The sequence below is a fragment of the Myotis daubentonii genome, chromosome Y (assembly GCF_963259705.1).
Source record: "Myotis daubentonii chromosome Y, mMyoDau2.1, whole genome shotgun sequence".
NCBI lineage: Eukaryota > Metazoa > Chordata > Mammalia > Chiroptera > Vespertilionidae > Myotis > Myotis daubentonii.
The window spans coordinates 4,380,769-4,395,207 of NC_081862.1; the positions used below are offsets into that span (position 1 = coordinate 4,380,769).

The 14,439-nt window shown below is 40.5% G+C and overlaps 1 protein-coding gene across 13 annotated transcripts in view; it reads left to right on the top strand.

The window, feature by feature from the left end:
- The window catches only part of LOC132225573 (gamma-taxilin-like), a 111,407-nt gene that overhangs the window by 85,318 nt on the left and 11,650 nt on the right, over window positions 1-14,439 (top strand). For 7 of the 13 annotated variants that reach the window (XM_059680676.1, XM_059680670.1, XM_059680673.1 and 4 more), the window contains 5 exons: window positions 1,472-1,642; window positions 4,880-5,074; window positions 7,446-7,565; window positions 11,349-11,423; window positions 14,338-14,430. In XM_059680676.1, the coding sequence (XP_059536659.1) occupies window positions 1,472-1,642; window positions 4,880-5,074; window positions 7,446-7,565; window positions 11,349-11,423; window positions 14,338-14,430 (654 nt within the window). The other 6 variants (XM_059680681.1, XM_059680679.1, XM_059680678.1 and 3 more) reach the window with 5 other exon arrangements.

Consider the following 14,439-nt stretch of genomic DNA (forward strand, 5'->3'; position numbering starts at 1 on the left):
TTGTATTTAAAATTTCCAAAGAGCTAAAGGAAGATAGGGACAAAGTAAAAAACAACAACAACAACAACAAAAACAGTATATGATTATAATGGAAAAGTCAGTAAAGTGAAAAGAAACTTCAGAAGTATTAGTATGGCTACTTATTACAGGGCTGGCTGTGGAGTAGAAGAATGAGGACCTGCTATAGCACTGTTGACTGAAGATGAACCAAAATTTACCACTGTTTACTGGCCAACCATTTTTCTGGAAGGCCCAAGCCTTTGAAAGGACTTCAGAGTTCCAAAATATTTATATCAGACAGTTTCTGCAAGTACAATTATTGTCATGCTTTGGAGACAGATTCCTGGCCTTTCTACTCTGCTACCTTCCATGATGTCACTTTAGCCTCTTGTTTCTGACTCTCTCATGAGGGATACACTATTATAAAAACCCCACAGTATTAGTTGCCTTTTTCATTAATTATAAACCCTTAACCTCATTTTATCCTCTTTCTTTTGAAGCAGATGACTATGCCTTTTATTTCTTATAGAAAAAAGCCATTCTTACATATCTATAACTTCCTTGTGTATGTATCCATCTCTGGAGCTCTTTTGATGACTTTTATATCATTAATGTTTATTAGCTGAATTTTCAGTACCTAGTAAAATAAGTGTAATTTAGTGAAATAGGACAGTCATTTCTTAGCTACAACACCAGCAATTTGTTATTACTATTACCATTAAAGAGTACAGTTAAAATAGGTATACTATTTTGACTCATGTTCTGGTATATAAGAATATTTGGAGGTGGAAAGAAAGAGATTGAGTTACAGATAATTTGTGCAGAACCTAAACCAGTTTAAATGTGCTGTGCTTGTGGTTTATGATAAAATAGAAAAGCAAAATTATTAATTTATTGAGGTGACAATGGTTAATATAAATTTCAGTTATACATTAGGAATCAATATCTGTATACTGTATTGCACGCTTACTGACAAAGGTCTAGTTTTCTTCTCGTTATATTTGACTCTTCTTACCCATGTCAATTTTAATAGAGGTGGTTTTAATAGGCATAAATATGTTGTTGCTTGATAAGTTTCTTAGCTATCTCTTGCTCTTGTCATTTATTCTTCATGAAAGCTTTATTGAACTGTCACCAAGACTACTATTTTATCTGTTAGTGTAAAATAGAATAATTTGCTCTAACTATAAAATTGGCTTCCTCACAAAGACTCCAGAGTGCTGCTTACATTTGTATGTTCGTATACAAAAGTAAAACTAGGTGGTATTAATGCATGAGAAGTTTTTTTTTTTTTAATATTTGTTTTTAATGTTTTAAAAGTACGCATTGAGATTGGTTTTCTTCCTACACTTATTTTTTGTATACTGGCTTTCACAACTGAATAAAAGGTTCTGTGACTGGAATTCTTTCACTTGGAACTCAAAGGTTCTTACTGTAATTTGTAAATTCTAAGTGTGCTTGTTTTTTTTAGCTGGAGGAGAGTTGGAATGTTCAGAAACAAATGAAGGTTCTACAGAAGAAGCAATCCCAGATCGTGAAAGAGAAAGTTCACTTGCAGAGTGAACATAACAAGGCTGTCTTGGCAAGAAGCAAGCTAGAGTCTCTCTGTAGGGAACTTCAGCGTTACAACAAGACATTAAAGGTTAGATGGTTTATTTATTTATTTGTTTGTTTTTTAGGAGGTACTTAGGCTGATTTAAAATCAATGAATATCTATTTAAAGCAAACCCTTGCTTGTTTTGCAGTAGTGAGCCTTACATCCTATATAATGAAAGCCTAGGTGGTGTCACGCCTTCGTGTGATGCTGTCACAAGATGGTCGCCACAAGATGGCCGGCAGGGAAGGGCAGTTGTGGGCGATCAGGCCAGCAGAGGAGGGCAGTTGGGGGCAACCAGGCCGGCAGGGGAGGCCAGTTGGAAGTAACCAGGCCAGCAAGGGAGGGCCGTTGGGGGTGAGCGGGCCAATGGGAAGGCTGTTGGGGGGCGATAGGGCCGGCAGGGGAGGGCAGTTAGGGGTGATCAGGCCAGCAGAGGAGCAGTGAGGAGGCGATCAGGTTGACAGGCAGAAGCGGTTAGGGGCAATCAAGGCAGGCAAGTGGTTTGGAGCCAGCAGTTCTGGATTGTGAGGGCGATGTCCAACTGCCGGTTTAGGAGCCAGTGGTCCCGGATTATGAGAGGGTCCCGGATTATGAGAGTGGTCCAACTGCCAGTTATTTCATAAAACGTACCACATTTTGATTTGTTGGACATCCCCCAAGGGATCCCAGATTGCAGAGGGTGCAGGCCGGGTTGAGGGACACCCCTCCCCTGCATGAATTTCGTGCACTGGGCCTCTAGTCTATAATAATCTATAATAATAAAAGTCTAATATGCTAACTAGGCTAGATGAAGCCAGGGCTGCAAGGGAAACCCGGGTCCCAGGTGCCTTGTGGTAGCCGAGGGAAGCCAGTTCCAGCAGCTAGGGGAAAGAAAGCCTACTCTTGCACAAATTTTGTGCATTAGACCTCTAGTATAATAATAACTGGTGATTGAACTAAGTACACTTGCTCTGGTGGACAAAGTTTCTGAACAGAGGGCTTTGTGGGGTCCTCAAAGATAAACTATCCTGCTTTTAGTTTGCTTGGGCTAGTGCTGAGGTCATTGTAAATTTGAAGACTCACTCTTTCTATCCAACTTTTGATTTGGGTTTCAAGGAAGAGCTCCTGAATGTATCTCATTTCATTAAAGGAATCTACTTTTCTGTTTAGGGATGTTTACACATAGTCCTTCAGTTTAAAAAGCTCAAGGTCACCACATGCTCTGCTGACCATCAATGTAGTTGATTACCATGTCCTCCTTGAATAAGGAATGAAATGGCTACTTGAAATGAGATTACTAGCAGTAGATTTGAATGAAAATGAGTTTGAAACAAAGTAGGAGGTAGAGAAATACTACAGTTGGTAATGTATTAGTTTGTTTTATGCTCTCAGGCCTTCTTCAGCTATTTGCTAAATATTTCAGAGTTATACCTTGGCTATTTATAAAGAAAGAGGCAGCAGCAATCAAAATATGTGTCAATGAGAAGACAAAAGAAAAGAGCAGAAGTGCTAGAAAGAATCCATATAATGGGGACATGTCTGCCTTTAGAAATAGGTAAGAATGTACAGTTGGAGTAAGATTAAATTAAGCGAGATGTCAGATTACTCTGTTGCAGCAAGTCCCCAAGGATCTAGATTAGAGGACAATTCGTGAAATGAATCTTCATCAGGTATAAGAGTTTTGTGTTTTCTTGCTTATGAAATCTTGGATTTTGATGTATTAAAGTAGGTTGTGTAGTTGTTTCGTTTTTTTCACATAACAAATCAGCATTTTGACTAGAATGGTAAGGTCTATAATCTGGAAAGAATATCTCTTCAAGCTGGTCCCTTAGCCCGGCCTATGGAGAAGAGCTGACTATGGAGAACTCCTATTACTTTAGTGCAGTGAATGTCTAGATGGTCAGATAACACTTATTTTATACTAGAGGCCTGGTACACGAAAATTTGTGCACTCGGGGAGGGGGGGGGTTGCCTCAGCCCGGCCTTTGCCCTCTTGCAGTCTGGGACCCCTCAGAGGATGTCCACCTGCCGGCTTAGGCCTGCTCCCTTGAGGATCAGGCCCAAGCTGGCAGTCAGACATCCCTCTCGCAGCCCGACAGCCCTCAGAGGGATGTCCACTTGCCAGCGGGGAGCAGGCCTAAGCTGCAGTCGGACATCCTTAGAGCTGCTGAGGAGGCGGGAGAGGCTCCCACCACCACCGCTGTAGTGGCAGCCATCAGCCTGGCTTGTGAGTGAGCAGAGCTCCCCCTGTGGGAGCGCACTGACCACCAGGGGGCAGCTCCTGCATTGAGTGCTTGCCCCCTAATGGTCAGTATGTGTCATAGTAACCAGTCATTCCCAACCTTTCTGCTGTTAGGGTCAGTTTGCATATTACCCTTTTATTATATAGGGTAGAGGCCTGGTGCATGGGTAGGGGCCAGCTGGTTTGCCCTGAAGGGTGTCCCAGATCAGGGTGGGGGTCCTGCTGGGGTGCCTGGCCAGCCTGGGTGAGGGGCTGATGTGTGTTTGCAGGCTGGTCACACCCCCTTCAGGGTGGGGGTCCCCACTGGGGTGCCTGGCCAGCCTGGGTGAGGGGCTTATGGCTGTTTGCAGGCCGGTCAAGCCCACCACAGTGGGGACCCTCACCCCATGGAGGTTTGGCCAGCTTGGGTGAGTGGCTGATGGCTGTTTTCAGGCTGGCCACACCCCTTCAGGGTGGGGGGTCCACTGGGGTGCCTGGCAAGTCTGGGTGAGGGGCTGAGGGCTGTTTTCAGGTTGGCCACACCCCTTCAGGGTGGGGGGTCCACTGGGGTGCCTGGCAAGTCTGGTTGAGGGGCTGAGGGCTGTTTTCAGGCTGGCCAAGCCTCTCCTTTTTTTATTTTTTATTCTGGGATTTATTTACCTTCTATAATTGAAGCTTTATTGCCTTCAGTGGAGCTCATCGCCGGCCGTGGCAGGCAGGAAGCTTGGCTTCCTCCATCACTGGAGCAACCAAGCCTGCTTGCTCCAGCTCCGTGGCTGCTGGCTGCCATCTTGGTTGGGTTAATTTGAATATAGTTACTCTGATTGGCTGGTGGGCATGGTTTAAGGCATAGCGAAGGTATGGTCAGTTTGCATGTTTGTTTTTTATTAGTGTAGATCAGGGCAGTTTTATCTGTCTGATAATTACTTAGAACAATCTCAGTGCTCTTAAGTAAGAGCTTTCTAATCAGAAGAAGGAATAGTAGCTCAGAAGTAACATTAACCCACATAGCAATAACATCTTTTGTGTGAGCATTTTATCTATAGGTTTAACACTATTAAAAAATTATTTTGGATGATAAGGAAGAAAATATGCAGCAGGCAAGAGAAGAAGAAGAAAGTCGTAAAAAAGCAACATCACATTTCCAGTTTACTTTAAACGAAATTCAAACACAGCTGGAACAGCATGACATACACAACACCAAACTTCGTCAGGAGAACATTGAACTGGGAGAGAAGCTGAAGAGGCTCATTGAACAATACACACTGAGAGAGGAGGTAAAGATGTTTTATTTATTTAAACAGCATCTCATTATTATCAAAATCTTTTACCATTCATTGCTAATTTAAAGCTACTGTTACAGGACAATATTTTAGATCTTTTGTATATGTGTGTTAGAAATCAGGCATTTATTAGAAATGAATTGGCACCATGTGAATTGAAGGACTAATTGGGACCCTCACTCCATGGCCCAGGAGTCAGTGGCTTTGGACATCTGAAGTAATTTCTAGCAGATGCATTAAGTACTGCTAGTTTGCCATGTTATACTTGGAAGATTGTGATTTTATACTTGGAAGCTGGTGATTTTAGCATACACATTGTATTTCCAAATACTCTATCTTAGACTTCTATGAATATCTGTACACTGTATAAGTATCATTGCATTCCATCTACTCTATTATCTGGGGAGAAGGCAAATGAAACTTCTAATCCATCACACACTCCTCCTATTTATTACACACTTAAAGAAGTAAGAAGTCTAACGGATTGATCAGTGGCTGCAGAACCTGATCATTGCATTTATTTTATAAGCTAGTCTGGAAGTTAGATAGTGTCTAGATTAGAAGTAAATTGGTAATAAACTGCTTATTTTAGCTTTCTTACTTTAAGAGATCAAATATGTAGTGTGGGAGGCTTTGGGTTTTTCAAAGAATGCCTCCCTGTCTTTATTATGCTTTAAGATAATAAAAAATTGTTACTTTTATTTGTGTATATTGAGTTCCTTACATGAAAAGATTCAAATTAATAATTTTTAAAGATTATGACTATTTAAAATGAAAGGGTTTATGTGTTTTGCTACCAAAAGAGCACATAAGGCATTTATCCAATTTCAATTCAAATTTGAGATTTGTTTTAATTTACAGTTTTAAAAAGTCTTTGAAAACATATTTGACTATTCTCTTTCATCTTTTAACAGTTTTTTAACTGATCATAGCAAGTGTCAAACGTAAAAGTAAATATACATCAGTTAGCTTCAGAAGTTATCCACTTTTGTGTCTAGCAACTGTTATTTTATTCATTTTTAAATAAATACATCACTCTCAGCACTATTTGAATGCATATATTGAAATAACAGTCATGAACTTTTTTTGAAGCAGAACCATGATAAGATGGTTACACCTAAGAATTTATCAATAATCAATTAAATGCTTTGTCACTATTTATATTTCTATGTCCCATACATATGGTTAAGATTTCTGGAATCAGATCCAAACAAGGTTTATATGTTTTATTAATTACTATGTCTCAGCTCTTTTTAATATGTAGGTTTCTCTCCTTTTCTTCCCTTCCTTGCAATATATTTTTAAGGAAAGTTATTTTAGGCCTATTAGTGAATTTTATTTTTAGTAGATTTATTTTTTATAAACTTCTCATTTTGTTTAATGGAGTCTTGAAATTTTTACCTTTTTAATAATGATAGTCTACTTCCCTATTAATGAGAATTTTAAAGTATATTTTTATATCACTTGTCTTATTTATTTTAGGTATTACCACATTTTCTTTTTTGGTTAAGATATAATTTAATAATATATTGAACTATTTTCAATCAAAGATAGATCTCGTGTACTCCTCAAAACTTAATTAAGTTACCTGTTATCAATCAGCATTTTTTTCTATTACATAGGATTTTATAACTAAAAGAGTTATGTTATTTCTTCATCTGTGAACAGTATTCTAATTATTTTATTGTCCATAAATACCACTTAACAATTGAGTTTGAAAATAATAATAACTTCTTCTCATACCAGTTGTGCATATAATACATGCTAGGCACCAAGCATCTTAGTTTAATCATTGCATGGATTTTTATAACTCTGTAAAGTATATGTGGTTTTCACCTTCATAGATACAGAACTGAGGTTTATTAAGGGACAGAATTTACCCAAGGCCATTCACTGAGCCTGGGTTTGACCCCAGGTTATTTCTACCATTATATCATGCAACTTACCTGCCTTTAGAAATTTGGGGAAATCTAATGAGAAAAAAAAATGTTCAGGAATTTATGTGTGTTATGAATGAGTTTAATAGTTTGATCTCCATCCTTTTTGATAACTTAGACCTAATTTTTAATGTAGAGCAGAAATGGGAAGTACGAAACTGTTGATGGATGACAGATTACCTTCAACTTCAACAACCATGGGTACCATGTAGTAATCAGTGGGGATGATTCCTGCAAGTTCAGGATGGTTGCAAGGTGATATACATAGATGCTTTTGCAAGCGTAGGGACAGAAACATTTAATGGTATTAGCTATGATTATATTAACAGGAAAAACAAAAGCAAGTAATTGTAACTTATGTTATTTCTTTTCATCCATGTGTTCCCTTTTTTTACTAAGTGATGGAAGAAATTTTATTTTTTCTATAGCGTATTGATAAAGTGTTCAAACGTAAGGAACTGCAACAACAGCTTGTGGATGCCAAGCTTCAGCAAACAACACAACTCATAAAGGAAGCTGATGAAAAACATCAGAGAGAGAGAGAGTTTGTAAGTTCTATTTCTTAAGGAAATGTATTGCCAGAATTATAATCAAAGCTTTTAACATCATTTAAACTAGTTCAACATTTTACATCTAAATCATGCATTTTTTTTTTACTCTAGATTGAGAAATGTTAGAATACATTCAGCCTTTATTTCTGATGAGATTTTCATATAACAAACACACTAGAAGTTTTAGACCAAATTAGTGGAAAGACCTGTATATGTTTTATTTTTTCTTTGTATAGAGTATTGCCTTGAATTTTAGGTAATAATCTCAAGGTTTAAAATTGTGGCAGTCATTTGGCAAGTTTGGCTGTGAGAGCTAGAGACAGTTATTCTAGACAGTTATCTAATTATAGTAGAGGTGCAGTGCACAAAATTCATGCGCTGGTAGGGTCCATGAAATAGTCCATCAACACTAATAAAAGGGAAAAATGGTAATTGGCGTACGAGCTACCCTTTTCATTGGCTAATCAGGGCTATATGCAAATTAACTGCCAACAAGATGGCGGTTAATTTGCATATGTAGGCACAATGCAGGGAGGCGAAAGGGAAAGCAGGAAGAAGCCCCCTGCCACTGACAGTGATTGGAAACCCAGGGGGGAGCTAAGAGCTGGGGGGCAGGGCAAAGGCGGCCCTGGGGCCGCCTTTGCCCTGCCCCCCAGCCATGATCGGAGAATCAGGTGCCTTTTCCGCCCTGGCCAGTGATAGCAGGAAGTAGGGGTGGAGTCAGTGATGGGAGCTGGGCACGGTCGAAGCTGGCAGTCCCAGGAGCTAGGGGTCCCTTGCCTGGGCCTAAAGCGGAGCCCACGATCGCGGGGCCGCTGCAGCTGCGGGTCCCCGCTGCCCGAGCCTGATGCCTCAGCCAGAGGCGTTAGGCCTGGGCAGGGGCGGAGCCTGCAACCATGGGGAGCTGGGGGTCCCCTGCCCAGGCCTGACACCTCTGCCGGAGGCCTCAGGCCTGGTCAAGGGGCCGATCCGGTGATTGGTGATTGGAGGGTGATGAGGGTCAACTCATCTGGCCGAGGCATCAGGCCTGGGTGGGGGGCTGAGCCGGGGATTGGGGGGATATGATGGTCCCCTTTCCCAGGCCTGAAGCCTGGGCCAGTAGCATCAGGCCTGGGTGGGGGGTGGAGCAAGCGATCAGAAGGAGATGGGGGTCCCCTGCCCAGGCATGATTCCTGGGCCAGAGGCCTCAGGCCTGGGGGGGGAGCAGAGCCAGTGATTGGGGGGAGATGGGGGTCCCCTGTCCAAGCCTGACACCTCTGGCAGAGGCGTCAGGCCTTGGCAAGGGGCCGATCAGGTGATCAGAGGGTGATGGGGGTCTACGCCTCTGGCTGAGGCATCAGGCCTGGGCAAGGGGCAGAGCCAGCAATCGGGGGGGGGGGGGGGGTCTGGGGGTCCCCTGCCCAGGCCTGATGCCTGGGCCAGAGGCATCAGGCCTGGGCTGGGGGCAGAACCAGTGATGGGGGGAAATGAGGGTCCCCTGCCCAGGCCTGATGCCTCTGTCAGAGGCGTCAGGCCTGGGCAAGGGGCCGATCCTGCGATTGGAGGGTGATGGGGATCAATGCCTGAGGGCTCCCAGTATGTGAGAGGGGGCAGGCTGGGCTGAGGGACACTCCCTCCCCCCCCCACACACGAATTTCGTGCACCGGGCCCCTAGTCTTATGTAATAAAAGGCTACTATGCATATCGACCGAACAGCACAATGACCATGTGCTGCTGGCTCCTGGCTGGTACTCCCTTTCTTCCCCTGGCCACCTGCCCATGCCACGGCCTCCCTCCCTTCCCTTGTCCACATACCAGCACTGCCAGCTGGGACCTCCCTCCTTTCCCTGGCCAGCCTGTCCTCTGGTTGAACTCCCAGATGAACTCCGGTCGAGGGGACATTTGCATACTATGCTTTTTTTATATAGGACTAGAGGCCCAGTGCAGCAGTGGGGTCCCTCAGTCTGGCCTGCACCCTCATGCAATCCAGGACCCTCGGATGTCAGAGAGCTGGTTTTGGCCTGATCCTGCAGGCCAGGTGGAGGGACCCCACTGCTGCATGAATTCATGCACCGGGCTTCTAGTAGGATAATAAAAGGTTAATCTGCAAATCGACCAGTGGAATGACCAGTCGCTATGACACACATTGACCACCATGGGGAAGATGCTCAATGCAGGATTGGAGTGCTCCCACAGGTGGAGCTCCACTCAGCCAGAAGCCAGGCTCATGGCTGCCGAGCGCAGCAGTTGGTGGCGGGAGTCTCTTCCACCTTTGTGGCAGTGCTAAAGATGACCCATGGGCCTAAGCCATCAGTCATATTTCTCCCGAGAGCTCCTGGACTGCAAGAGTGCACAGGCTGGGCTGAAGGACCCTCCAATCCCCGAGTGCGTGGATTTCGTGCACCAGGCCTCTAGTATTTTATATCAAGTTTTCCAACTGTGATTATAGTTAGAATCCAAACTTAAAATATGCAAATTAAACTATATATGTAACTTAAATGAAGTGGTAAATGGTTATAATAATACTAGAGACCCGGTGCACGAAATTTTTGCACGGGGAGGGAGGTCCCGTTAGCCCGGCCTTCACCCTCTCCCTCTCTGGGAGCCCTCAGGGGATGTCTGACGGCTTAGGCCTACTCCCTGTCAGTTGGACATCCTTAGCGCTGCCTTGGAGGCAGGAGAGGCTGCCGCCACCACCACTGCACTCCACAGCCGGCTTCTGGCTGAGTGGTTCTCCCTCTGTTTGAGTGCACTGACCACCAGGGGGCAGCTCCTACATTGAGCGTCTGCGCCCTGGTGGTCAGTGCACATTATAGTGACTGGCCATTGTGCTGTTCGGTCGATATGCATAGTAGCCTTTTATTACATAAGATGGACTATTTCATTCAATGGATCATTCAGGTATTCCTCAGGGTGTGAAAAACTCATTAAGTGCAGGTCGAAGGTTTAGAGAGATACAATTTCACAGAGTGAACATTCAGTGAAAGCCAACAATGGTATCCGATACTTAACTGAAGAAGCGATTGCTGTTTTCAACATATATACTCATACACATACATACATGTAGTACATGTGGATACTTTCTGGTTGATTTAAGGACTTTTAAAGGCTTAATTGAATTGTGTATAACATTTTGTTTGAGAAGTTTAAAGACTGAATTTCATAATTATGTACCGTGCAACTTTACTATATAATTTTCTTTTAAACCCATGTAAACAGGGTAGGACAAAAGTAGGTTCACCGTTATTTGTATAGAAAATAATACAATAACGAACAAATAGTGATAAAGGATAAACGGTGTTTTATGTACTTAATACTATAAATCTACCTTTGCCCCACCCTGTGTTGACCAGACCCTTCTTCCCAGAAACAGAGTTAGAAATCTGATCTCTGTTTTCATTAATTGGTTCCATATTTTTTCTACTCAAATTGCCACTCATGGAATAGAAGAGCCTCTAAGCCCAGATACTGTCAAGATTTCTAGTTTTGTTTTCTGTTTCCATTTGGTCTAGTTATTTTTGTCCAAAATAGCAGAATGTAACACTGATTTGATGAACCTTATGCCACCAGGATACTTCTTCTCTATAAGCAGCTAAAATACTATTTTCACATATCTAAGTGTTAAACTGGTATTGATAAAAAAATAAAGATAATTGACAGGAGATGTAATAGGATGTTTCACCCACTGACCTGTGATTCTTTCATAAATAATGAATAAAGGCTAAGGTTATCTGGTCATTTGATATTTTAAACATATGTTAATTACTATTAGTATTTTGCCACAATGTTTCTGTTTTCTAGTTATTAAAAGAAGCAACTGAATCGAGGTACAAATATGAAGAAATGAAACATCAAGAAGTACAATTAAAACAGCAGGTAACTTGACAACAGAGAATAATAGAATTTATGAGTTTCCTTGGTCCCAGGCAGAGCCAATTAGAACAGAAGAATAGATCTCTTACCCTCTTGGATATTTTTCCATGCATTTGACTTTTCTTGATTTTACGTTATAAGTTCAATGTCCTATGAAATCTCTCAGTCCATAGGGAATAAGGATGACTATTCAGCCTATTTTCATTGTGCCCTTTCTATAATCCTCGATACTTTTCTAGTATCTCTAATTTTGTTCTTTGAGGAAAATAGAACTGGCAAAAAATACATGTTTTTTTCCTATATGTAATTTAAAAAACTGCATATGCTTACACAGGCCCACTTCCAGGTAATATTGTATGTGTCAGTACTTTTTTAAAAAATTAGGGTTTTCTCTGTATGTCAGTTCAGTCTTTTTCTGTTACCCCATTGGAGTGTCTTATTTGTGGAATGAAGTAAGCAGATGCTCAAACTCATTTAAAAGATGAAAGAAAGAATGGGTTTTCCATATTTGAAGCATTACTAATACCTACTTAATTTGAACAGACAGAAGCAATTAGGTATTTATATGCATAATTTATTCTCTTTTAGTTAACTAGATTATATTCTGTTCAAGAAAGTACTACCTGTTTAAAACATATGTTTAATGTAACAATTCCTTTAATTAGTTCTGAAGTACACTAATACATTAAGAGTGGCATGCGTCTATCTTCATGAGCAACCATTATCTTTGGGAACATTTTATAATGTACTGATAGTCTATAAAACTAAACTAACTTATTGTGACAATTGAAGAGGAATCAACTCTCAGAAGTTTGTTATGATCCTAATAAATTTAAACCCCTTACTCATTATCTTTATACATTTATTCATTGTTTGTTTCTGGGTTGTTTCTTGTTTTGTGTGTTTTGTTTCTTTGTTTGGTTGGTTGTTTTTAGAAAAAAAAAAGTAGAATTTTGTTGTTTTACTTATTTATGCATTCATTGATTGATTCCTGTATGTTCCCTCTCCGGGGAAGGATTCCACAATCTTGGCATATTGGGAAGATGCTCTAACCAATTTGCTACCCAGTCAGGGCATTGGCCCTAAACATTCAGTTGTTCACATAAATGGAGGAGAAGGAAATCCATGTAGGGAAGGTAGAAAAAGCCTATGTATAGTTTGGAAAGATGTTCCTTATTGTGAGTCATTGGTAATTGTTGTAGTAATAGTCACAGGGGAGCCTTTTCACTAAGTTCTGTTGTTGTCTGTGGTTTGTTACTCTTAAGTCTTCTTATCTAATTATTGGTTTTGCTGTCAATTCTTTATCTTCCCACTCCCTATATGTGGCTGTAGATGTCTTTCCCAAGAGTTGGTTTCTTTCTTTGCTTTTACCATGTCAGTTTCCAGCAATTGTTGATGACCTCACAACTAACAGACTGGGCCAGCATTGACTTCTCAGATGTAGCAGTCTACCTTGGATGTACCATCTTCAATAAAAATGGACCATGCCAAAACTGCCATAACTTCTTACCTCCCTCAAGTGCCAGAACTCCCCCCAATCTGACTGAGCCACCATCATTGTTTCCTCTCCTACACTTTCCCAGGCCAGCAGCCTTAGAAGCACTGTCACTTTTCTTTGTGCCTCAGAGGCACAAGAACACTTTACAGCAGTCACCCTTAGCCATGGGTTCACTTTCTGCAGTTTTATCATATTAAGTGGAAATTTCAGAAATAAATAATTTATAAATTTTAAATTGCTTTGCATTCTGAATTGCATAATGAAATCTTGTGCCTTATGCTCTGTTCTGCCTCGGACATAAATTATCCCATTGTCCAGCGTCTCCACATTGTATATGTTAACAGTTATCTGATTGGTATCCATTTATCAGAGAAAGAGACATACTACATTCCCGTAAGTTTTACAGTATATTATTATAAAAGATACATTTTATTATTAGCTATTTTTGTTGATCTATTTCTATGCCTAATTCATAAACTTTGTCATCAGTAAGTATGTATAGGAGGAAACTGTGTGTGTGTATGTATATGTACGTGTGTGTGTGTGTATGTACATGTGTGTGTGTGTGTGTGTGTGTGTGTGTGTAGTGCATCATTTTAGGTATGCACTTGGGATCTTGGAGCATGTTCCCGGTGGAATACAATATTTCTTTAGACCTACGTTTTCTCATACTGAAAATAATGTAGTTATGTTAGAACATTTATAAAGTAATCCATCCTAGTCTAAATAAAGAAATTTAGCCCTTAAGTCATAGTTCAGGCCTCATCACATTTTTTTTTTTTTTTTTGGCTACTACTGTGACTCTCCTCCTAAAAAAGATGACTGCATTCTATATTCAGTTAGCATTCTTTTTCTAGCTAGAATAAAAATTACTTGAAGCTGTGAAAGATGTTTCTATCATTTTTAGCTTTCCTTTTTTCTCAACTACAACTAAATTCTTTTTCAACCAAACTATTCTTTTGTTTCATTTTCCTTCAGTGTTCAAGAAAAAGATAGCCTTGAAATCAAGCTAAAAACGATGCAGGTGGTATACATAAAAGAATGACCTTTTTCCAAGTACAGTTTTTGAAATGTAAGGAGAGTGGTAGTGCATAAAATATTGATTGTATGATATTTATGTATGATATTGATTGTATGATATTAATGTACAGCCATACCACTGCACATTAGTTTTATTATGATAGATGGAATATTTGTACATTTTAAGCATTTACACAGATTAAACAAAATTTTATAAACTTCAATGGTTTATCAGAATTTTAGCTACCTACTGTATGGTTCATCCAAGATTTGCTACTTGTTTGTTCTTATTTTTATTACATATAACAGGTCACCAGTGTTTAGCCATATTCTTTTGAAGTCTTTTGGATTTTAAATTATTTACCTGGAACTCAGAATATTTTATACTTTTTTCGGTAGCTTTCTCTTTATATGGATAAGTTTGAAGAATTCCAGACTACCATGGCAAAAAGCAATGAGCTGTTTACAACCTTCAGGCAGGAAATGGAAAAGGTATTTGCA